The sequence below is a fragment of the Eurytemora carolleeae genome, unplaced genomic scaffold, assembly GCF_000591075.1.
Source record: "Eurytemora carolleeae unplaced genomic scaffold, Eaff_2.0 scaffold41, whole genome shotgun sequence".
NCBI lineage: Eukaryota > Metazoa > Arthropoda > Copepoda > Calanoida > Temoridae > Eurytemora > Eurytemora carolleeae.
In genome coordinates, this window is record NW_019396234.1 from 485210 (window position 1) to 511552 (window position 26343).

General features: G+C 33.8%; 2 protein-coding genes and 1 long non-coding RNA gene across 6 annotated transcripts in view; 2 read left to right on the forward strand and 1 right to left on the reverse strand.

Annotated features, from left to right (window-relative positions):
* Positions 1-11481: 11481 nt before the first annotated feature.
* The window catches only part of LOC111698848 (uncharacterized protein C1orf112), a 25483-nt gene continuing 10621 nt past the window's right edge, over positions 11482-26343 (forward strand). The window contains exons 1-2 of one of the 2 annotated variants that reach the window (XM_023469312.1): positions 11482-11492; positions 15465-15469. The gene's annotated coding sequence lies outside the window, so the exon portion shown is untranslated. Of the gene's footprint in view, positions 11493-14574; positions 14589-15464; positions 15470-26343 lie in introns of those variants that run through there. The other variant, XM_023469311.1, reaches the window with a different exon arrangement.
* Positions 17596-18640, reverse strand: LOC111698858 (uncharacterized). The gene is made up of 2 exons (XR_002764640.1): positions 18161-18640; positions 17596-17791 (listed from the first exon to the last, which is right to left on the reverse strand). It is a non-coding gene; the product is annotated as an uncharacterized LOC111698858 (long non-coding RNA).
* LOC111698850 (uncharacterized) overlaps positions 22575-26343 on the forward strand; it is a 7902-nt gene continuing 4133 nt past the window's right edge. The window contains exons 1-7 of one of the 3 annotated variants that reach the window (XM_023469318.1): positions 22575-23215; positions 23772-23828; positions 23891-24001; positions 24485-24864; positions 25542-25598; positions 25864-25933; positions 26000-26216. In XM_023469318.1, coding sequence (XP_023325086.1) covers positions 22625-23215; positions 23772-23828; positions 23891-24001; positions 24485-24864; positions 25542-25598; positions 25864-25933; positions 26000-26216 — 1483 coding nt within the window. In that variant the 5' untranslated portion in view covers positions 22575-22624. Of the gene's footprint in view, positions 23216-23771; positions 23829-23890; positions 24002-24484; positions 24865-25541; positions 25599-25863; positions 26217-26343 lie in introns of all 3 variants that reach the window. The other 2 variants (XM_023469315.1, XM_023469317.1) reach the window with 2 other exon arrangements.

A 26343-nucleotide genomic window follows, 5' to 3' on the forward strand; every position in this document is an offset into this window, starting at 1 on the left:
CTGGAAGTCTAAGTGCCGGCGTGGAGTGGTCAGGCAAGTTGCGTAATTCAGCTTGTAGACCGTATACGCCAATATCTGCGTGTGTATGTATGTCCACTGGAAGGACTTGGTGGAAAACCTTGCATTAGTTCTATACGCGCATTTCCCCCCCCCCCCATCCTTACGCCTACTAATAGTTATTAGGTAGTGCACAATACATAACCTTCAATCCTTATATGGAATATCCTAGTTTCTCCTCCTAAACATATTTACCATTAATATAATGAATATATCGGTAAGTCAGCATATATCTGAATCGTATATATTATAAATATATATATTTTGCTTTTCTGTCGCTTTGGTTCATTGCATCCAATAAACGTCAAAACGGCTGAACCGAACGGTCCCAATTTTTGTTTGTAGAAATTCAAATTACCCCAGGTCAAATGGCAATTACTGGCTGAAAAAGAATGTAAACTATTCCGATTTTTTTAATCCTTGAATTCGAGATTCACAACACAAAAGTAATGAATCAGTAAAAAAAACTGACACTTAGAGGTTGTGCAAGCGGTAAACCTGACTTAAAAACAAAGTGTAAAAATTAACGGGTAGGACGCCACTAAATTGGGCCATTAATATAGATATCAGTTATCTCCTTAGTCAGCTAGTTAAACAGGGGTATATATTATCTTGAAAAATAATCCCTCCCCTTCACGTTAAACTTAAGATTGAAATTTTATATGTTTTCAATTATGAATCCTCTTATTGAAGATCTATTGAGAAAAACAAAAACATTTGAATTTCTCTGTCTACTTCCCTTAAGATTTACTTCTCTGATTTTGATTTGATGTGGACGGGAGGGGGGCTCGATAAATGATTTTGTTTGTCTGAGTGTTACTTCTTGAAAATATGTATCCAAGAGTTTAATATCGTTTAACCACCATCAATATGAAATTGGAATTTCAGAATAATGATTGTTCTGATTATAAAGGGTTTTCAAATGGATTTATAAACGAAATAAACATCGTTACCCGGAAAATTTTAAAAACTAAATAGACAACTCTACACATTTTTTTATTCTTGTTTTTCAATTATGTTTCCAATTCTGCTAATTCTAAAAAAAATAGAGGTGAACATCATTGATTATGTTTGATATTATAATCAGGAAATCTAAATTATATAAAAACCTTCTTTGCGCTATTTGTAATGTGTACATTGTACTTGATGTATAAACAAAAAACTAGATTTTATGCGTTTATTAAAATTTCAACCGATTTGTTAATAAATTCTCCGTCGTAACTCTTTAAAAATCACATTTGAACGTACTTATTTTCTCTTTTTGTCCTGTCACTCTGTGTCTTTTAATAAGTTTAAAGTTTAAAGCAAGAAACCAAAATATTTTCTTCAGTGCATTGCCATTTTCGTATGGAGGGTCACTTGAAATTACGCTTACAGTCCCTTTAAACTATAAAAGCAAATGTATAGGTTATTTGAGAATGTATAGGGGTCCAAACAAACATAGAAATTAACTGCCGACTGTTAGATTTTTTTAATCTAGATCTTGAGATTTTCAAAATGTGTTCTACCAAATTTGAAATTTGAAATTGAAGGAGATTTTTAAAAAATCATCAACTTGATAACTTATCAGACCAATCAAAAGTGTCAATAATAAGGTAGAATATATTTTGGAAAGCTAGACTCTAGTTAAATGTTTAAATATCATAATTAGGAGATGAATTTGAAGTTGGGGCACCCTGTATTTATGTACATACATATGTAGATTGTTGAACAGTTCATGACGGACCTATTAGTAGATAAAGAGACTGATAAGCAACCCTTCAAATCTAGATCGAATCATTATTACACATGTAAACAAAAAACAAGTTCATTTTGTTTTGGGTTTGTTCTTGTTCTTGTTAAAAAAAAACTTGATTTTGATATACATCTCTGGAATTCCTGACATGTCATCTTAAAAAATCAATTTGTGAAAATCAAAACTTAGAACTAAATAGAAAAAAGAACATTTTTCACGTAGGTAGTAAAATAACTGAAAAAGTCAAAGGTTTCTTGATAAATGAATGAATTAATCATGATTTTAATATTAGTAGCAAAGTAAGTGAAAAAAGTAAAAAATTAATTGATTCATAATAGATAATCTTAAGAATGAAATTACTCATTATAGTGAGTAAGTGAGAGAAGTTAAAGAGCTGAGATTATCCTTATGATTTGAGTTTCTCTCTTCATTTCGTCAGTTCTTTAGTTCGTCTACCTAGGACACTAACTAATGAAATAAATGGTAAACTAGGAATCCCTTAAACTTAAAAGATACGGGAAAGCAAGCAATTAATCTGTATACCAAACTTTTGACGAAGTGGTGAACTAAACAGGTGAGAAGAGCAGACCAAACTGTGGACTAGGTAGAAAACCAAACAGATCAGAACAGCAAACCAAACTGTGGACTAGGTAGTAAACCAAACAGGTGAGAACAGCAGACCAACTGAGGACTAGGTAGAAAACCAAAAGATGAGAACAGCAGACCAAACTTCTGACTAGCTGGTAAACCAAACAGGTGAGAACAGCAGACCAAACTGTGGACTAGGTAGAAAACCAAACAGATGAGAACAGCAAACCAAACTGTGGACTAGATAGTAAACCAAACAGGTGAGAACAGCACACCAAACTGTGGACTAGGTAGAAAACCAAACAGATGAGAACAGCAGACCAAACTGTGGACTAGGTCGAAAACCAAACAGATGAGAACAGCAGACCAAACTGTGGACTAGGTCGAAAACCAAACAGATGAGAACAGCAAACCTGTCTGTTGATTAACTAGTATACCAAACAAGAATGAACAGTAAAGCAACTTCTGACTAGCTGGTAAACCAAACATGTGAGAACAGTGGACTAGGTAGAAAACCAAACAAGTGAAAAAAGGAGACAAAACTGTGGACTAGATAGTAAATCAAACAGATGAGAACAGCAGACCAAACTTCTGACTAGCTAGTAAACCAAACAGGTTAAAACAGCAGACCAAACTTCTGACTAGCTAATAAACCAAACAGATGAGAACAGCAGATCAAACTTCTGACTAGCTAGTAAACCAAACGGGTTAAAACAGCAGACCAAACTTCTGACTAGCTAGTAAACCAAACGGGTTAAAACAGTAGACCAAACAATATAAAAACATTGTTAAATAAATCAGTTAAGAGCTAAGCACTAAAATGAAACTAAAGAATTTTATATGTTTAATATCAATTTATGCATAATCATCTAAAGCACAATGCACAAATTTTTAGGTTTCATTTGATTATATACATTCTTAAAGTTTGCGTAATTTCATACGATCCTCTCTGCAAAGATGGGAATGCCCGATTCACAACAGTACCCTTGAAACCTTTATCTGATCAAAATTTCTATCAATTTCAATTTGTCAATTTTTCTAGGATTAAAAGTGTTTAATTCTGAGAATTTCATTATGTTTTCCTGCAGTAGAAATTCTCAAGCCACTTTAGTAGAGAAAAAACATGAAGTTTGATTAGTACTTGATCAGATGGAGCATTAAAGGGTACCGTTGTAAATCGGACATTTCCATCCTTGCATTGAGAGTCACTTGAAATTATGATTACAGTGTATAAAATGTATAAAATGTATGAAATGTATAAAATGTATAAAATGTATAAAATGTATAAAATGTATAAAATGTATAAAATGTATAAAATGTATAAAATGTATAAAAGGAATTGAGTCTTTGCAACAAATCTCAATTTTCTAATGCCTATACATCTACAACCAAATTATGTATTCCTTTGACATTTCAAACTTTGATTGTTTGATATAACAAAAATCATAGTTTGAAATATCTAAGATCTACAACATTGGGTTGTTAAGATATAGGGATTTAAAAATCAGAGTTTGTGACAAAGACTCAATTCCTTTCCTATTTTGTTCAGATATTTTCATAAAATTCAATTTATGTTACGTCCCCCTTACTCTTTACAAAAATGTAATGGAGCTTAAATTGTCTACAAAGAGGAATTTCAAATTACCGACCCTCATCCCTTGAGGCAACAAATCCTGTCCTGTCTATTTCAACGTCCACCTGGAGCTGGGCTTCTAATTCTAGGGCGGAGATAAGAATTGTGCTCCGGGAGCAACATAACTACCCTCACTCAACCTAGAGGATGCACGACAAGTCGGAGATTGTTTAGAGTTTAGACAAAGCATGAGCAGTTCATTTTTTAGTTATTTACTTTTCAGATACATTATCTTATACCCCTTAAACAGAGGGAGAAATGATTATCAAACAACAAATTAAAAAACTTAATTAACTGATAAAAAAACTATACCAGCCCACTACCCCCCCCCACACCACTATTCAGGAAATTTTTAACTGGATAACGACAATTTAAGAAGCATTTAATTATTATTTCTATATGCGATGCTTCTAATCTTTCAAGGAAACGATAAAAATCTAACCTAAAACCAATGAAGATACAAATATATCTCAGGATATTCTTGATATATTTCAAGGAAGAAAATGATGTGTTTGCAATGACCCCGTTTACACGATAATACCAGGAAAACATGAATCCTTGAGTTTGAGTTCAAGATTGCTCCAACTTCTTCAACCCAGCTCCAAACCTTTTACTCCGACCGGAAAAGGATTCCAGAATGGTGAGTGAGTCAGCTGTTTATCCATGTTGCTGGTTTCTAAAGAATTGAAGAAGAATCTCACAATGCCAACTGTCTAAATTAGAAATACAAGTGACTGAATTCCTATTGTTACATCGTCATACTAGAAAAGATGATCCTAACAAAAGTGTTAACGTCCATTCCTCATCTACTTCCACCCGAACCTTACAAAATTCTCTAGATTCCTGCAACTTAATAAATTAAGCCATATTTAGCTATTTAAACTTTTTTTTATCTTCTGTGAAAATCTTTCTTCAGCTTCCTTCAGCTTCCTTCAGCTTCCATCAGCTTCCTTCAGCTTCCTTCAGCTTCCTTCAGCTTCCCTCAGCTTCCTTCAGCTTCCTTCAGTTTCCTATAGCTTTCCTTAGCTTCCAACAGCTTCCTTCAGCTTTCTTCAGCTTCCTTCAAATTCCTTCTGCTTTTTACAGCTTCCTTCAGCTTCTTTCAGCTTCCTGCAGCTTCCTTAAGCTTCCTTCAGCTTCCTACAGCTTCCTTCAGCCTCCTTAAGCTTCCTTTAGCTTCCTTCAGCTTCCTTCAGCTTCCAGCAGCTTCTTGCAGCTTCCTTTAGCTTCCTTCACCCTCCTTCAGCTTCCTTCAGGTTCCTTCAGGTTCCTTCAGGTTCCTTAATGTTCCTTCAGGTTCCTTCAGCTTCCTTCAGCTTCCTTCAGCTTCCTTGAGCTTCCTTGAGCTTCCTTCAGCTTCCTTCAGTTTTCTATAGCTTCCTTCAGCTTGCTTCAGTTTTCTATAGCTTCCTTCAGCTTCCTTCAGCTTCCTTCAGCTTCCTTCAGCTTCCTTCAGCTTCCTTCAGTTTTCTATAGCTTTCTTCAGCTTCCAACAGCTTATTCCTTCAGCTTCCTTCAGCTTCCTTCAGCTTCCTTCATCTTCTTTCAGATCCCTTCAGCTTCCTCTAGCTTCCTTCAGCTTCCCTCAGCTTCCTTCAGCTTCCCTCAGCTTCCTTCAGCTTCCCTCAGCTTCCTTCAGCTTCCTTAAGCTTCCAGTAGCTGCCTGCAGCTTCCTTCAGCTTCCTTCAGCTTCCTTCAGCTTCCTTCAGCTTCCTTCAGCTCCCTGCAGCTTCCTTCAGCTTCCTTCTGCTTCCTTCAGCTTCCTTCAGCTTCCTTCAGATTTCTCAGATATCATCTAAGTTTATCTAGCATGATCTAGAGGTTCCTCTGAGTTCCCTTGCTTCAAGATTCAACTTTCTTCTATTTTCTCTTGGTTTCACCATTTTTCTTCCATCATCGTCACCTGGCAGGAGCATAAACATAAGCTTTAAATACTTCTGGATAAGAGAGAGAGAGAGAGAGAGAGAGAGAGAGTGATTAAATTGTTTATTTAGTGGCAACAGCCTATTCTGTTGTGAAGATAACAGAAGAAGAAGTTTACTCTGTAGAACTATTTGTTTAAACCTGTTTAAGTATTTGTTTATAAGTGTTTGCTTTAAAATCTGCATGTGTTAACTTGAAGAATGACTAAAACCAAAGATAGGTAGAGAGACGGAGCTGCTGTATACTTTTCCCCGGAACCTATATAAACCCACATACATGTTCATCACAGGTGAGTAACCTGTACTATTTACAATGTACATAGATACTAAGATTAAACAGTTTTAATATCCTGCCTTGAGAGAACTTTTCTAAATATCTATTTCATTTTGCTAATTGTTGATAAATATTTTTATCCTTCCACGCAAAGTATAGTCTTATGATGTTACAACTTGCACTATGGAGTTGTCTTTTATCCTGTTCCACGGTAGTCTCTGTAACCCATCTCGTCCCGGAGTAGTTTTCGGCCATGAAGTAGTCTCTGGAGTCCATTTCTAGTCCCAAAATAGATTCTCTATCCAACCATCAGGTAGTCTCTCTAGCGAATGTAGCCAATATTTAGGTACGGAGCAGTCGATGTATTCGACATCGCAGAATTCAAGTTCTCTGTATCCCATTTCATTCTCTCTTTTCTAGTCCCAAAGTCTTTGTATCCCATATCTGTAGGATCTCTGACTCGATGTAGTCTCTTCACGCTGTCCCTGAATAGTCTTAACCCGTTTCAGTTCCTCCAGAGTAGTCTCCGTATCCCCGGAGCAGATTCGACAACAATGCAATACTTTAGAACCTTGAAATGCTCTGTTCTCCTTGAAACGTAAATATGAAGTTCTAAAATTACTGCTGCAGGCACTTATTGTGCTTGTTTACTTGAGGGTTGGTTTGTTCTAGAAAAATATACAATTTCAGGGATTCCAGGGTTTAGTTTGTTCATCAGTGTTTATTGTTGTATGTCCTCTTACTAACAAAACAATAATTGGTTTCTGGGTTCTCAATACTGAATCTTATCCTGCTATACCACTCTACCCTGCACCTTACAGATAGATGTAATGATAACCGTGAAGATTACTGAAATGAGTTCCAGACATGTCTTGATGATACAGGAAGGGAACAGGCGGAATATTGGGAGATGAGGGTGTACAGAGAAATATTAGGAGATGAGGGGGTGAAGAGGAATATTGGGAGATGAAGGGGTACAGAGAAATATTGGGATATTAGGGGGTAATGAGGAATATTGGGAGATGACGGGGACAGAGGAATATTAACAGATAAGGGGTTCTGAAGAATATATTGGGATATTAGAGGGTACAGAGCAATATTGGAAGATGAGGGTGTACAAAGGAATATTTGGAGCTGAGGGGGTAATGAGGAATATTGGGAGATGAGGGGGACAGAGGAATATTAAGAGATGGGGGGTTCTGAAGAATATTGGGATATTAGAGGGTACAGAGCAATATTGGAAGATGAGGGTGTACAAAGGAATATTTAGAGCTGAGGATGTATAGAGGAATATTAGTAGATGAGGGGGTATTGAGGAGTATTGGGATATTAGGGGGTACAGAGCAATATTGGGATATAAGGGGGTACAAAAGGATATTGGGATATTAGGGGGTAAAGAGGAATATTGGGAGATGAGGGTGTACAAAGGGATATTGAGAAATGAGGGGGTACAGAGAAATATTGGGAGAAGAGGGGGTCCAGAGCAATATCTGAAGATAATTATAATGAAGAAACATGTACCTGATTCATCCTGGATTAGGAGAAGGAGTAATCCGTCCCAACAATAACAATACTAGACAAGATGGGATAATTTGTCAAGGTAAAGTTGAACCCTGAGAACTCTAGCCGGGATCTATCTATACACGACATCTGTGTACCAGGAAATCATAAACAGCTTTATCAAAACCAGACAAAGTTCAGATTTTATTTTAAATTGATTTAACTTGTGTGTAGGTCCAGAAGCGTAAACAGGGTCGGGAGGCTCTTGAGAAGTAAAACCCAAGATTTTCATGGCCCTATGCAGCCCTCCAAGGAATGTCAAAAAAGGTTACCCCCCCTGAACAAATTTCCACGAGAAACAAACAAAAAAAGAAGTTTTTAAATGGTAGGACAGACAACCCATTGTTTTTATAAATGAAAAAATACATTCTTTAGACTTTATTTACAAGCATCCGTGTACATAGAAATTAAATTCTGAAATACAAAAATAATTATAAAATAAAAAAATTTAAAAAATCAATATATACATATTTTCCTAAAAATTAATCAATATATATTCCGTTATAAAAAGCTGGTTTTTTTGGTATGCAACAATTTTCATTTAATCCCGCCGGGATATTTTCATTGAAAGATACTTTGAAAATCTATAAAGGCAAAAAAATCCGCAAAATCTGCAAGCCCTCGGGTTTATCATTTAATCCTCTCTTTAAAAAGAAATGTCATTCAATGATTTAATGATAAACCCTTGGGCTACGCCCTCGGGGGTTTAAATTTCCATTGATTCTAATTTGTCTGAGAGTAAATGATACATTTAAATATCAATATAAATTTTCAAATATAAAGAAACATATGCAGTCCTGAAATATCAAGAAATACAAGATTATATTCCTGTAATATTAGAGCAATATATCGTTGAAATATAAAAAAATATATCCAGTCCTAAAATATCAAGAAATACATAAATATATTCCTGAAATATATCCAGTCCAGAAATAACAATAAATATATGAATATATTCCTGAAATATATCCAGTCTTGAAATATCAAGATATACATAAATATATTCCTGAAATATATCAAGTCCTGAAATATCAAGATATACATAAATATATTTCTGAAATATATGCAGTCCAGAAATAACAATAAATATATGAATATATTACTGAAATATATCCAGTCTTGAAATAACATTAAATATATGAATATATTCCTGAAATAAATCCAGTCTTGAAATATCAAGATATACTTGAATATATTCCTGAAACATATCCAGTCCTGAAATATCAAGAACCACATGGTTTTAATTCTAAAATATATATAGCTAGTCCAGAAATATCAATTAATACATGAAAATATTCCTGAAATCCAGTCATCAAATATCAAGAAATACATGAATATATTCCTGAAATACATCAAGTCATCAAATATCAAGAAATACATCAATATATTCCTGAAATATATCCAGTCTCGAACTATAAAGAAATGCATAGATATATTCCTGAAATATATTTCGTCCTGAAATTTCAAGAAATACATGATTATATTCCTGAAAAATTTCTAGTCCTGAAATGTCAAGAAATACATAAATATATTTCTGAAATATATCCAGTCCTGAAATATCTTTTTGAAATCTAAATATTTATTGTCTTTTTAAATTGTACAAAAAAGTTTACGTGTAATCGACAAATTCGTTTACATTTTTTTAGATTTGTGAAATAAATACAAAATTGTTTACATGTGTTTACATTTTTTTGAGAGATCTGTATAAGGGTTAAATACGTACATTTCTTAAATTAGAAATTTGGATTTAAGGATACTTGGATCCTGCAAGACATATAAATTGAAGAGTGCAACAGTGAAGTCGTAGAACAGTGAAGTCCTGAAATATCAAGAAATACATGAATATACTCCTGAAATATATCCTGTTCTGAGATTATATAGTATTTCTCAAAGTTAGAAGAAGAAAAAAGAGAGGGAAAGTGTGAAAAAGGTATAATTATTTCTCCTCCATGGAACCTTGTAATAAACTCTCAAACCATTTATCAGAGTAAATCTATTGTCAATTTACTGGTTTAAGTAGTTCTTGGAAATCTTTAATTTTAAAAACAAATACTAGGTTTAGAACTTTAGTTCTAAACCAAATAAGAAGAAAAACTCTCACAGCTGTTTAAAGTATGACTGTATCCTTAAAGAACTAATCTTTATATTTCTAATTAAGTTCGCGGATTAATTAAATAATTGTATTTAATAAGAAGGTTGGACGCTGAGATATAAACAAATGGATAGGATCGACAGATACAACGGATCGACAGATCAAGCCGATCGTACTGTTGTAAATTCTGTTGGCTCGGTGTTTTTAAATTCAATAAAACTTTCATGATTTAAAAACTGTATTATGTTAAAGTTTGCTTTATTAAACTTTGGTATATATTTTTCCTAAGAAAAGGGGAAAAACAACTAAAAAAACGATCGGTACAGCCATGTCGTTTTTGAATAGTTTTTGGATAGTTTTGAGTAGTTTTTTTACATATGATTCTTCTGTCAGGGTCAATATTTGATATAGATACGAATTACAAATATTTATAATAAATAATTTTAAAAAATTTGTTCTTTTTACACAACTGCTAATTATTAACCTTGAGAGAAAATATGGCAAATACGGTCCTTAAACAACCCAACTAAAGGCACTCCACTAGTTATGGAATCTATGCATCAAGTTTTGAGACAGAAGTCCCCAATTGATGTCCCCCCTGCCACAGTTCATACCGCTACACTTTTTACCATAATTAACACAATAAAAAATAAAAATAAAAACATAAAACACGTAAGAAGTATAGATGTCGTGAATAAATATACACAATTTGGTTATTTGATAGAAAGACACATTTGAGAGTAAAATTGGTAATGTTACATCGTCTATACGCAACATCCCCCGGTGCTGAACTTCTGACCTACTAACCTTCTGACCTACTGCAATATCGGACCTGCGTCAGCTGTTTATTTTTGTATTATTTGAGGGTTGATATGCAGTATAGCGGATTTGGCGTCATTATGTAATAAACTAAATTTATAACAAACATCTTATTGATGCATCTAGAACATTAATTTTAGTGATGCATTACTTTCTTGTCATCCTATACTTATCTAGAGCATCCTTATTTTGAAAAAAAAACTTATGAAAATGAATATATCTGAATTAGTGGATGGGAGGATAAGGATAGGATGCAGTTACTGTTTAACGAACTGTTAAATATTATAGGTTTGGAATTAATTTATTATCTGTAATAACGGCTTATCTCCGCAGATATACATTCGGTTCGGGATTTGAATCCTGTTACAGGGTGATTCTTGATTTTAGTTTCACGGACCCATGTTATAGTCAATTCAAGATAAGAATTTAAAGTTCTGAGTGCTTAGTGTTCAAAGTACAGCTCATAATCTACAACCTTGTCTCCTTATCTACCCTTTTATCCTCCCCCCAGAACCTTACTAATCCTCTTTATCTCTAATCCTTGGGATCCGTTTCATTTTCATGCAAATCTGGATCCTGACCCTGATCCAAAAACCGTTTTCTAAAATTTTTTTCGAAAATTAACAAAAAATCTTTTCTTTTCCCTTTATTTCCCCTTGGTTGAATCTTTTAAACTCCTGGTTATAATTCTGTTTGGGAAACGTGCATCCTCTGAAAACGTTCGCCATTGTGAACAAGATTATTTAAAGGGACATGTAGACGTAATTCCAAGTGATCTTCCATTTATACAGTGCCATGTCAGATTCACAACTGTACACTTAAAAGCTTTGTTTTATTTTGAAATAATAAGACATGAATTTTTTCTCTCTTTTAAAATTGAGCATTTTCAATTGTAGTTTCTATGCAGAAAAAAATTGTCAGAATTTTCAAGCTAGGAAAACGACAATATCTCTCACATTAAGAGTCAGATAAAAGTTTAAAGGGTACCGCTGTAAAGCATGGCCCTCTGTAAATGGAGAATTACTTGAAATTACAACGCCAGCCCCTTTAAGTTGAGTTGAAATGAGAAACGGTAGTGTTGGCACACAGACTAAATATAGACACAGTTCAAAGAGTTCGAAGACACAGGTTTTACGTATTTTCTTTAACAATGAGAGTATGCAACTGAGTGGGGAGGGAAGTTCGATGATAGTGATATTAACGGCAGATTTCATCCTCAGTTTTAAAAGTATTTAGAATGCCATAATGAATTAATTGAAAAAAGTGGTTTAACAGGCTCTCCCAATCTAAACTACTTTGTTTATAGAGACTCCACCAAAAAATGGTAGAAGTCGAAACAGTCTTCTCTGCTTCTCCCTTCTTTATTCAACCCCAACTCTGGGTATATATAGTCTCTGTGTTTACATACGGATTTACATATTATTATTCACACTTTGGATCTATTATTCAAACCAATCTCTCTCTGCATAATTTTATTCCTGGAATGTTATAATCATTCAATATTTCGAACTAGAGGCATAGCTTAGTTAAACTCGAATCCAAAATGCTTCTTCTGAATTTATCAGGAGCAAGAAACTTTTGACAGAAAGGAATAAATTAAATTTATTATCTCTTCGTGGGTCAAATTTGATGTTTACAAATAAGACAGTCCAGTTTACCTTTATGCTTTGGAGCGGACGAGTTCAGCAAAGGTAATACTGAGTCTTTGCCACAAACTCAAATTTTCGACTCCCTTTATATTGGCAACCTGACGGTGAAAACCTTTGATATTTCAAACTTAGATTATTTGATCTAACAGAATTCATAATTTAAAATATCTAATATTTACGACATTTGGTTGCAAAGATATAGGGATTAGCAAATCAGAGATTGTGGCAAAGACTCAACTCTTTTTCTTAATTCAAAACTCAAGTTTTTAACTTAGAGATATATTTTGACTGTTTATCTTGACATTGGTTCTGTAAAAAACCAAACTGCGCTCTGGAACTGATATTTGGGTTTCCTACGGTTGATCTGATAATTGGTATCAATTCTAAAATTCTTCAGCATTTTCTTTCAAACCATGTCTCATCAACCAATCTTTCAATCTTTTCAAATTCTTTCTTCATCTTTCCTTGAATCAGATTTGTTGTGAATTGTAACTATGTATTTCCACTCTTCCAGCACAATCGGTTTTTTTAACGAAAACATTTTTTACACTCCCTGACTACAGTGCTAGAGTACAGATTTTTACGGAAACTGGTAAAAATATATTAACTTTTCAAAACTTTAAGTTTAGTCACAAACTAGAAATCTTTTGGTATTATAGTCACTGATTTTTTTTTATCTTGCTTTTTTGCACAAACTCTGATGTTCTAATCCATAGATCGATCTTTGCAACCCAATGTCGTTTAGAACTAATTTATTTAGAACTATCAAATCTGTTTAAGTATGAAATACCAAAGATTTACATAACATCAGGTTGCAAATATATAGGGATTAGAAAATTGAATTTGTTCCAAGATCTTTGTTTTTTAAAGTATAATCACAATATATTATATGATTTTTTTATATATTAGCTACTGATGTTTTTTTTATATTAGCCACTGATGTATTTTTTTTTTGCTTTTCGCTGTTCGGAATCCAAACCAGCTGATCTTGTGAACTTACAAAATGATATTGATAACCTTTGATATTTAAAAATTTAATTATTTGATCAGGTTTCCTAGTTTTAAATATCAAACACATAAGGTTGCAAAGATATTAAGGTTAGACAAATAAAGAAAGTGGCGAGTTATCAGTTCCTTTGATTCCGAACAAACCTATTTTTTGGAAATAATAAATCTTAAGATCAACTTTAATTAAAGTCAAGAAAATGGGCTCCGCATGGCATCCTTATGCTTCTCACATTTTTCCTGGCTCTATGTGTCTTTTTGAAATTCATAGTTTGTAATTGTAAGACCGAATTTTTATAAAATGAACCTACAGATATTTTAAATTAAGCTCTTGCCCCCCCCCCCCTGCACTGGTTACTAGCTCTTGTGTGCCCCTGCGGTTGTTTATTCTGTAGATGCCCGAATCACGGTAGAGCATGAGTGTTAAAACTTTTAGCACTTATCATTAGAAACTGTTTGATCAATCTGAACATCAAGCGAGAAATAACATTCTTACAGTTTTTATCCTGGACCGGGAACAGAAAATTAAAGTAGGAATAGAACGAGTCGTAAAATAGCCTTTAAAGGGACTGTAAGCGTAAAGTGAAAAGTCAACTTACGTTACTTGCAAGGTAAGGTAAGGACACAAGAGAATTTTGTACTAAAAATGCACCAATGCACTCATGGTTTCGGTGGCTTTACAATGTATATTGGAGTTTGTTTTTAATCTTTGTGACAGAAACAATCTCAAGAACTGACGATATGAACCCAAACCGAAATATATTTTCAATAAATGTGGAACTAACATCTACTTTTTTTACAATACAGAGGTTTGGCCCATCACCATCACCGAATTTTAAATGTATACTGCAGGTTTTTTTGTCAACAAACGCATCCGAAACTAAATTTAAAGATGTATAATTACTGAGTTTGAGCGCAAAAATTCAAAATCCTCATTTGGGTGGTTACGTTTTGAGAATTGATTAAAAAATAATTATCAGATAATAAAGGGTTCTGTTGTGAATCGGACACGTCACTCTACAAATGGAGGGTCACTTGAAATTACGCCTACAGTCCCTTTAAAGGATAAAAGTCTGAGTTAAAAGTTAAAAGCTGGTTTGAATTGAATCCTAAATACTTGGTTCAGCATGATTCATCTTGTTTCTGACCTAGCATTACCTAACTAATTATACCATGGAACATTATAATATGTATATCTAAAGCTTCGTATACTTGACTTTATAATCTCTCATATTAAAATCTTCATTAACTTCCGTCCTGCATTCCAATAATGCATGGCAAAATTATAAAAACGAGGCTGTACGTCTTACGAGTTCTTCATAAAGGTGTCTCCCTTTCTTGTGTCTTCAAAATTAACGAAGATATTAGATATTTAGACAATTTTGATTTAGTAAATAAATTGAAATTTTTACTTTTGCCATATCGTCTTCAATTTTAAAGATACAAAAATAATAGACCACATAGACCACACTATACTGCATAAAGTTTAAAAAATTGTCCAATGGGAAATTAAACTAGTCCTTCAAAAAGGTTATGTAAGACTGTAAATCTAATTTACTATATACCTAAAATTCAATGTTAATAAATTCGTCCTAAAAACCCAGCATTATCGATCCTGAAACATAATATGCATACTATGAACCCAATAAATCCGTCTTGTTAAATGAATATGTAAAGCTGATATATCCTTCACAAAATATACACATATACATACATGTAAATATCAAATAGGTGTATACGCATATTCAATTGATTTCTCCGTCCAACACAAAGTTAACCGTCCTGCATAACGCTAGGAGGAAGGTTTCTTTTAAAATTTTATTTATTCTTTATTTTCCACCAATACTTGAATACTGGAATGCATTTCTCAATGCTTTGAAGGTTGGGTCTGCCTTGATATCTGGTAAATATTTAGAAACAATTTGTCAGTCAATGCAATTTAGTATTTATGACTGCTGCTATATACCCGGTTTTAAAAAAGCGGAGAAGGTGGAAGGTTAGCCGGTTTTAGGGGAGGGAGAGAAGGTGGAAGGTTAGCTGGTTTTAAGATTGAGGGGAAGAAGGTGGAAGGTTAGCTGGTTTTAGGAGAGGGAGAGAATGTGGAAGGTTAGCTGGTTTTAGGAAAGGAAGAAAAGATAGAACGTTAGCTTGTTTTAGAGGGAGGGGGGATAATTTGGGAGGTTAGCTGGGTTTAGGAAAGGATGATAAGATAGAAGGTTAGCTGGTTTTAGCGAAAAAGGGGGGGGGGAGAATTTGGAGGTTAGCTGGTTTTAAGAGAGGGGGAAGGTGGGAGATAAACCACCTTTATATTCAACATCTTCTTCATATTTCCACAATTTCTTCATGTTCCTCACTTTCTTATAGTTCCACGCCTTCTTCATGTTCCGCACCATCTTCTTGTTCCACACCTTCTTCATGATCCACACCTTCTTCATGTCTTCATGTTTCACACCTTCTTCATGTTCCAGCCATTTTTTATTTCTCTGCACATCTTCTTCATTTTCCACACCTTCTTCATGTTCCACCCCTTCTTCATGTTCCACTGCACCTTCTTCATGTTCCAACCTTCTTCATGTTCCACACCTTCCTTATGTTCCACACCTTCTTAATGTCCCTTCATGCTCCATATCTTCTTCATGTTCTACATCTTCTCCATGTTCCTCAAGTTGTGCATGCTCTACTTCTCTTTGAGATAAAAGCAGTCCAGATTTGCCTTGATCTTTTACACCTGATTTACAATAACCTAGTGCATATACAAATATATTTATACATATAAATATATATATTGCATATACATATATATATATATTGCGTATACATATACATATATATAGTGCATGTACATATATACATATATAGTGCATATACGTACATAGGAACGAAGTTACGCTCTAAATTTGTATACAGTATACAGTACACATGCACGTCTTCTGATACCATCTTTCGAAATATCTCAATTCAAACTTTCTATCTCAAGCAACTCAAAGTTTGTCCAAGAAAAATGTTTTAAGAGAATTGAGTATCTGGAACAATTGTATGTACAGAGTGACTTAAAAAACAAAATTTTCAAAATTAAAGTTTAAAATAATAATATTTAATTTAAAGATTTTAATATCTTTTTGGTTCTGTCACAAAAAAATATCTTTTAGATATTTTTTCCAAATCAAAACCATGAGAGCTAAAACTTATATTGCATAATACTAAAAATGAAAAAAGGTGTCAAAAATAATATTTGATAGAAAAGAAAGAAAAAGTTAAGAATTTATAAATTTCTTAAAGATTGTACACATATGTCAAAAAAGAAAATTTGGCTTAGTTTTCACCTCGAAATACACAAACTAACTTACAACTATGAAAAGATTATTAAAATTTATAAATAAAAATAATTTTGAGGGAAAAAGCTGTATTTGTTACTAAAAAATCAATTTCTTTAACCATTGTTTCAAAATTAAAGATTTGAATTTATGAATTCAAATAATTGCAACTGCAAGTTCTTTTTAGATTACATAAAGGTTTATGATACAGTCATTACTTTTTTATAAATATTGGCAAATATCCTAATTTTGCAACTCTGGATTATAATGAAAGTTTCAACTCATGATTTCCCCATACCAGGCATTTTCCTCCTGACCTTAAGTGCATGATGCATCGATGCATATCTATTATCTAACTTATTCGTAAATACGCCTTTACTGCTTTTGAGATTTTTAATTCTGATATGTCTGGTATATTTATGTGAGAACTAAATTTCTGGTGAGAGCTTTATTTCTGGTGATATATTGAGTTCTGGTGAGATCTTGAGCTCTGGGGAGATCTTGAGTTCTAGTGAGATCTTGAGTTCTGGTGAAATCTTGAGTTCTGTTGAGATCTTGAGTTCTGGTGAGAATTATAGTTCTGGTAAATATTGAACTCTGATGAGATTTTGAGTTCTGGTGAGATATGCATGCACTATACAGGGTAGTTATACAATAATTGTTACACTGTACACTGTAGTGTACAGTACCCTGAGATGGATTCTAATCACGTCAAAACATGTCAATCACTGCTTAGTGCTTAGTGCACACCAAACCCATTAAATTTCACACAAATACTTACCATTCGATGCAATTTTACAATCTTTTTACACATGTTTATCGACCTCAATAGCATAAAATAATTTAATTGAACTAATTACTAGCCGAAAACTAATCCCTACATCTTTGCAAGCTGATGGTGTATTTCAAACTTTGACGTTTTACCTAAATTCAATTATTGAATCATGAAGTTTTAATTTTTTATTGAATCTAAAAATACATAGTTCCGATCATTACATATTACATATGTTTGATGTTGTAAGAGATTACATTTCATACAGTAGACTTTAGGATATCTTTATAATCTTTGTGGTCAATTTTCACTTTTCTCCTGGACCAGAATTGGGACAGTTTCAAGAGCCTGTTTCGTCCAATATCCTGAATCTGCAACATTTAATTGAAAAATAAAAAATAACTGAATAAGTTAAATAATGAAATTTTTATGAAAAGATTAGGAACTTAATAAAACTTCCTCCCTTGCCCTCAATATAAGGTATGATATGGCTCTACAGTAGATGAACTTCAACAGTAACTGAAATTCCAAGAATTTTGTACTCAAAACAAAAAAGCTGATATCATATCTTTATATAATCAGGCGAAACAGTTTTCCCGAAACAGCTTTGGATTACAACATAAAAGCTTTTCATGAGTTGGTTAAACTTGGATCCTCTTCTCTTTCATGATTTACTGATCCTGTGTGAGAAAAGCATCTAGTTGTTCCAAAGTTTTGAAAAAACTTCATACATTGATTACCTTCCATTCTACCTTGATACATTAAAGGTTGATTGATTTTAAAAACCGGGTCAACCAATTGAACCCTTCTTCAGGAGAGTTGAAACTTTGTTCATAAGTTTTTATTAGCTTGTCAGTAACTCCAAGAATTATGTGAAGTTCAGGAATGTCAAATATGTCTAAGATAGACTTGTCTGGAGGAACATGCAACAAGCTAAGCTCTGGAGTTTTGGAGGGGCAAATGGGACAAGGATACTTGGAGCTGGCTGGTTGTTTTCCAGTCATTTGGAGCATATAACCTTTACATTTGCTTCAGAGACTGTGAAATCAACTGACTCCATATTTAAATCTCTAAAAGATTTTTAATATTGTGATGTGATCTAAACTGGGAAATGCCGCTACCAGAAACAACATATACACAAAACACAAAACACAAAAACTCTTTGAAGTTGCACTCTCGAGTAACTAAATGTACTTTGCACTGAAGTTACTCATGGTTAAAAAATCAGCTGGTCTCCACTCTCCAGGTACACGAGTTATCAAGGATGAAATGCCATTGCCAAATCTGAAAACCGGTTTTTAGGGACAAAAAGTACATTTTTTAATGTAATGTATTTCCTAAATTTCGACTTGTAGCCGACTTTATAAGTCCCAAATCCAATTCAAGGACCACTAGATATAATGTATAACGTCAACTCTCAATTCCAACTTTAAAACGTTAGCTTGATATTATAGATTAAATAATAATAAAAATCTAGTTTCTAAATTCACCGGAAAAGTAAGAAATTCACTAGGTTTGTTTCCCGTAGATTGGTTGACAAGTTATCGTCATCGTAATTTGTCTTTAATATTAAGTAATCTTTCGCGGCATTGTAACTTCTTTAGAGCTTTCGGAGTTTGAATTTCAAGTTTTCGAAACCAACAAACGTTTCAGCGAATTCAGCAGAATAACCAATTCACGTTCACTCGAGAAGCAACAGGAGGCGTCAGCGTGACATTTTTTCTTAACCGTTTTTTTAAATTAATTCACTAAGCACAAGTTCACGTCACGTAGTTTTTCAGATAGAAATTTAGACATTTTTTCTGATAATTATTTTCATTTTTTAGTCTATCCCGTTATACACATTGAATTTTAAGCCTAAAAAGCACTCAATTTTGCCATTTTCTCAAAACTTGATAGATTTTGGTTTGGTTTTTTAAATTTTAGAACCGCAATTAATAGGGATGGTGAGTAAAAGGTGCGCATTAGGGGCAGTGGCCTCCTTCGGCAGCCATAGCCGAACAAATTGGGTCAATTTTACACTTTCGTCACCCAATTTTGGACAGGCTGGATTTGGTCTTAAAATGAAATTGTTATAGAAGGCTGAAATTTTTAATGCAGCATCTTTATGTGATACGAATCAAGAACACAATTATGATTTTTATGGATGTTCTAAATTCATTCAAATGCACCCTATTGACGTGAAATGATTTTTTAGGTCGTTGAGTATGTGAAAGATTTCATGTTATGATTGGAAAACATTATTGCGGGAATATACCTTCAAATCTTGCGACTCTTCCTTGAAAATTTTTCTGGAAGAATTACTAATACTCAGGATAAATGCTTTTCAGAGATTTCATACTTCACGATGTGTGCAGGTGGACGCGCAGAGGAACCCCTTCAAGAACACTGCAGTGAAATCAAATTAACAAAAACTTCATGCATCATCTATTTTTTATATCCTGAATGTTTTATTCTTTTGTAAACTTATTTTTCGACGAAGAGACTTCTGATTGTGTCTAGCTACTCACCTTATCCTTTGAAATCGTGTCGGTACTTTTATAGCCAATCGTCAAATGTAAGTTTTCATTTTTCGACTTAGAGGCTTAATTTTTCCAGTTTTCATGAAATTAAGATTTATTCGTCGATCTTGACGATGAACGAACTTGAATTTTTAAAATGCCGGCACGGTTATCGAAGATTAAGCTAATAAACTAAACAAAACTGGAAAACTTCCAAGTCATAAAATGAAAACTAACAACATATAACAGCTTTTGCGTGTGAATAGATTAAAATGTTCAGAAGAATTCGTCGACTTTGACGATGGACAACCTTGAAATCTCAAAATGCCGGCCTTGTATTCTTAGGATATGGTAAGTAGCTGAACAAAAACAGAAAAAGGAAGGCTCTTTAGTCGAAAAAAGGATGAGGTAATTAACTAGACAAAAAAACATCCATGATTTAAGAAAAAAAAATGATGATGAAGTTCTTGGTATGTTGATTTTCTATGGCTCTCTTCTCCACTGCGGTGTTCTTGATGGGGTTCCTCTACGCGTCCACCTGCACACATAGTGAAGAAGGACATCTCTGAAAAGCATTTTTCCTGAGGATTAGTAATTCTTAATTGAAATTGACTGAGAGGAATTGGATTTTTCAAGATGACCGAAAATAAATGTGATAAAATTGTTTCAGTGGTAAAGATAAAATTTGAGGATAAATTATACGAACTGTTTAGGGTGGTTGGCGATGCAATCCAATAATTTTCGGCGACGTAAAGCCCAAAAAACATAGATTTTTTATGAAAATGACGATTTTGACCATGTGGACTTTAAAAAAGCAAAATGCCGGCTCGAATATCGAAAAGCTATGGAAATATGCAATTAATGTAATTTTCAAAAATTGAACTAAGTATCAGCACAAAGACTTACTTACCTGTTAGTTTTTATTTTTGGAATTTTGATTTCGACCAATTATTTAACCATTTTTCATCAAAATCATTATTCATTTTTTATATTATTCAAGGATTAGGTAGGGTTAATATAATTTCTGGAGTCTGTCCGAGAGAATGATTTTTTTGCCCCCCCCCCCCCTCCTGTAAGTTTTGTACATGACTACTTTTTTCAGCAAAATTAAAATTATTTATTTGTTATTATTTAGGGCTAGATTAGATTAAGACCATTTCTGGGCTAAGCGCTGCGGCTAGGACAGGCTAGGGGGCCAAGAGCCACGGCTAGGTCCGGCTAAGGGGTCGCATGTACAAATTGATAGGAAGGGGGAGGGCGAGGGTGCCTTTGAAAAAACTTTCAGATGTGCAACACATATTTTTTTGGAAGCATTACGACAAAACTAACTCAAATACAAAATTTTAGCATTTTGAAATAATTTTCCTCAATAAGCCAGTCATTTTACTGTTTCTTACTGTTTGGCCTTCTTTAACCATTTTTGGCTAAATTGGTTTGATGCTGTCAATTTTAAAAACATTTTGAAGTTTTACATCATTTTGGAAATCATTTAACTTAGTTTTGAAGAGATTAAAAAAACTACGAATTTTTGTTTTTTGAAAAAATGAAGATTCGTGTCTTTTTTACACCTTTTATCAGCTTCTTCTGAGAGCGGTTGAAAAACTCGATCAAATATCGTTTAAACTAATATAAATGATTTCTGGCAAAATGGTGTTACACTTCAAACCAATTAAGGTTAGAATGACAGTAAAAACAGTAAAATGGCTGGTCCATTTAGAAAATTATCCAAGGTGCAAAAAAGGGGGGTGTAGGGCGCAAAGACCCCCGCAAAGAACCCGTAACAAGTAAGACATTTTGTAATATCTCTCTAAATATTAATAGCAGCTGGTTGTATTTTTGAATGTAGACTCATAAAATTGCCTAGGAGCTGTAAATGAAGTCCGATTGTCAAAATCTCTTTCCGGAGACTTGGAACCTCTGAAAAGTGATGAAAAATAAATTTCAAAAAATTATTTTTTGGGGGGCTACGGGGTGTTAATTTTTTTCTTGACAAATCACCCTTCATTTGGCATTTTCCTCCCTAATATAGATGGTGGCTGGTGTTCTAAATATATGTGTTAATAATAATTTGAATAATATTTTCTGTTTTCTTTTACTCCTATGTTTTTGATCAGAAATTGTCACTTTTGGCATTTAAAAAAAATTGTTTGAATGAACAAAGGAGTAAAACTCCTTATTACAGGGAATCGCTTCATTTGAAGAAAAGCTACTTACTCAGAAGAAAAACTTTTTAAAAATTTTTCTACTTTTTTGCCCCTGAAGTTTCCTATTCCAAAATCCTGAAATTTCTTCATGTTATTAAACTTTTTTTTTAACTTTAATGATTTTCCAGGACACTTGTAGGGAAGAAAATTCGAGCTAAATTATCTTTTCATATTCTAACTTTTCAAGAAACTTCTGGGAGAAGAAAATTCAATCCAATTTGAATTTTGTTCTTCTGATGATTTGAAGAAACTACGGAGGATGAAGTTTAAACAAAAATGAATTACACTTCTTTTTGTTAGTTTGGAGGAAGAAAATTAAAACTGAATTGAATTGTCTTTCTATTTGCTCGGACAACCCTTTTTCTTAGTAAGTAAGTAAGAATATATACACCCCTGTTTATTCAATATCTGAAAAGATCATTTGACTTTTTAGTCCAAGTTGAATATTGTTACCATTGAAGATTAATGTAATTTTAGAAACTATAAAAGTTGGATTAAAATGTTGAGCCCAGATAGCACAGAGAATGGTGGCGACAACATGTCAAGTAATCCTAACCAATCTGAACCTAAGAATGACAACTGTGAACCCAGTCCGACCCTTCCACTTTATCTAAAGGGGCAAGAAGATCAGGATCAAATTCGAGAAAATGAGGCAGATTCAAACCTTCATCTGGAACATTTAAATAAGTCCAACCTCTCTAAGTTTCCAGACTTCTCCGACCTGTTTCCAGATTCCAGGAAACTCAACTTAACTGCGGAGTTAAAAGAAGCAGGTTCCAGCAAGCAGGATAAATGGGAGAAACCGAATAATTGCTCTAAGCTTTCATCTGAAAATCTTCACTTGAAACACAATCTGAACCAAGGAATCTTGAACGCTAAACAGGAAAACTTAAACCTGAACTTCAAATCTGCACAAACTCCAAATATGAAACGTGAGAATAGGATTGCTAACTCAAACCTGATTCTTGAGAACCAGTATCTGGAGCTGTTGGGAGAACCTTTGATGAATCCAGAGTTTAAAGACCAGAGCTTCGACACCCTAGATGCTTCAGAAACTGAAAGCACAAGAGGATTTTCACCAGACCCGGAGGTTTGTTAAGGCTTAAATATCTTTTCTAGTAGAATGCGAAACGACATATTTTTGGACTTTTTTGTTCTTTGAAAGTTTGAATAATGTTTGAAACATGGTATGGAAACTGACCTAGAGGAAATTGATCTAAGGGCATCCAACCTAACAATCAAATTGTTAAAAAAATATTAGTTTCTAACCTAACCTGTTTCAAGAGAATAATACAATTTTTAGTCGGAAAAAGTTTAGGTCAAAATAACCCCTGGGTTAGTTTCCTCTGAATTGGATGAGTGGGTACGTTTCATAATTCGGGGTATAATTTTCATATTTAGTACTAGTTAGTTAAGTAATTTAGAATAACATTGAATTATTGAATAAGTGACAGTTTCCAACATATTTATTTTCATTCAAATCCAGGAATATCCAAAGGATTTAATTGCGAAAAGTATTTAAATTTTTTACCAATTCATTCTGTAATACTAAGCTGCGACATATTGTTGAACCGGTTATTTTTTTTTAATAGAGCCGGGGGGTTTTATATTTTATTTAATAATATTTTACTATCAAACAATTTTAGGTTTCCTTGAACTATTTAGCAGAAGCGAGACCCATTGAATCCTACAATCTGGCTCAGGTTTGTAAAAATATTAAAATTTTGAATTATAAGGTTTTTAATTTTGCTTTTTTTTCCCCCAGAATGCGGAGGTTCTACAAGAGTTCACTCTCTCTGTTCTTGAACCTTGTGATGTTAAGAACCAACTGTTCCAAGTAATACTTCCAGAACATATATCTCTACAGGATATTCAGGAATAGCAGAAAATTTTGCAAAACTCTACTAGTCATTGGTGTATGTTTTATTGAAAAATCATCCCCCCCCTTTTGAAAATGATTTTTTCCTCAGAAGTTAGGTATGTTTTTTTTTTTTTGGGGGGGGGGTTATTTGCTGAATCGGGAAAAATTAAAGTTTTAGGGGGACAAATTTTTTAGGTATTAAGTACACAAATGTCCCCCCCCCCAGGCCCCTGTAAGAGGGGTAACTCATAAAAATATTCAGGTCGTTTAAGTGAAAATTTATAAATTTTACTTTTTTAACACCAAGACTTTATTTGATTTATATATTTTTACAGTATATTTCAATTATTGATTTTAATGGATGTATTACATTAAGAACTGAAAAGGGTCAATCCAAAAATATATTTCCAAAATAGATTTTTAGTGATTTTGTGGTTTGGATCTTTCCTCAACAAAATTTTGAATTTTAGTTTAAATTTAAATACTGCTTCTGTACAGGCGGAGATTCCAATAAGAACCAATTTTGATGAAAAATTGGTCGAACAGAACCATGTTGTGAGTAGTTCAGATATTCGAGATTCATCTCCAGGTTCATGTGAGGAAACAGATACACCCTATGTTTCTCCAAAGCGGTCAAAGAACACAGAGAAAGGTTCTAGCTCACAACAATCCTTACCAAACAAGCATTTCCTGGGTAAAAGGAAATCCAACAGTGTTGACATACCTCCGGAACTGGTTGCAATAAACTCTGGACCGAGGTTGCGCGGGAATCCTCGAGGACGACCTAGGAAGCATTTGACAGCTCGGCCTCGAGGACGGGGTAAAGGTCGTACAACAGTGAGGAATTCTGCATCCGTCATTCATGAACCAATCACTAGGTGGGTAATGTTCCTGGTAAAATTTTTTTTTTTGCATTCTTAGCTGGATGGAATTGTAATATGATGATTTATCACTGTTAACATTCTATCAAGTTTTCCATTTCCTTTTTAGGTTTAGATCAATCTTGTTTTCTTGAAGTGTGGATACAAAAATCAATGTTAACCAATCTTGTAGTAAATTTTAGTTTAGGTGTTTAAAACTACAAAAAAACGATTAATTTTTAAAAGTAGCTGTAGTTAGTATTTGAGGCGTTTCTTTGGCTTGAAAGCAAATGCGTATTCAGTGGGGGGGGGGGGGGGGGTTTTTAGTGCCAAACGGGTGCTGAGCCCCCCCCCCTGGAAAAGAAAATTGTTAAGCTCCCCACTGGAAATTTTTTGGAATATGCCCCTGTTGAATGTGTAAAAATTGAAAACTGTGATTTACCGAGTTAAGTTTCTTTTTTATAGTTCTTAGAAAACCTTAGTCTTCTTTTCTTTTTCCGGATTTTGGACACCCAACATATTGGTCATTTGTTCTGTCTGGAATTAGAAATTCTGTATATCACCTTTCAGATATAGTTAGTTTAATATCCACTTAACATATCTTGTGCAAGCAAATTGTTAGATATCTTATGTGTGTACGTTATGATGCGGAGAAAAATAAACCTACTGCTTGAGATTGATTGATGTTTATTCAGGGGAGGTTGTTCTCGAGGTTCCTCCAGGTTTTCCTCAACCCAACATCTGGCCTCCAGGTCAAATCTTGAAACTATTTGTTTTACACTGCTTAATATGACCATAATAAGCTGACATGTTTATTGTTTCGAAAAAAGGTCTTAAAATCATCGATAACTTAGATGTTATGTAATCTTAATAAAGTCGCAAGGCAATTTTTGTCCATCTGTTTTTAGTTAAATTTCGACCATACACTCTATAGTCTTTACATCCCTTTAAATAATCGTCCATGAATTGAGTTTAAAAATTTAGTTTTTATTTGAAATGTAAATTTCTTTGGATTAGGGATCAGCAGACATTCTTTCCCAATCATAGTTCAAGAGGATCGGAGAAGATTCCATTTGCTCAGACTAATGTAGGTTCATCTCATGTATCTAACTTAATGAAGTCTGAAGTCTCTAACATGCCCTTCAAAATTCAGTCCCAGGAGCCGATCAAGGAGAAATATTTCCCCCAACAACATGAACCAGTTGTTGGTAACCCACAGGGATGGACATGGGATCATAATGCTCAACACTCTGCTCCATACTCAGGAAGATCTATGGAGGGCCAGAGTAATTTGTACCAGGAGAACATGCACCACATTCAGCAGGACCAATTCAAGCATTATTATGAACATTTGTTTCAAGGACGACAAGGAACCTCTTTATTTAGTACATAAATTAATAAAACTGGGGTGCATATTGTATAAAAGAAGTTCTGGAGCTTTATGTTCATCATACCACTTAATTTTTCAGATATCATTATAGCCCCCCCCCCCCAAAA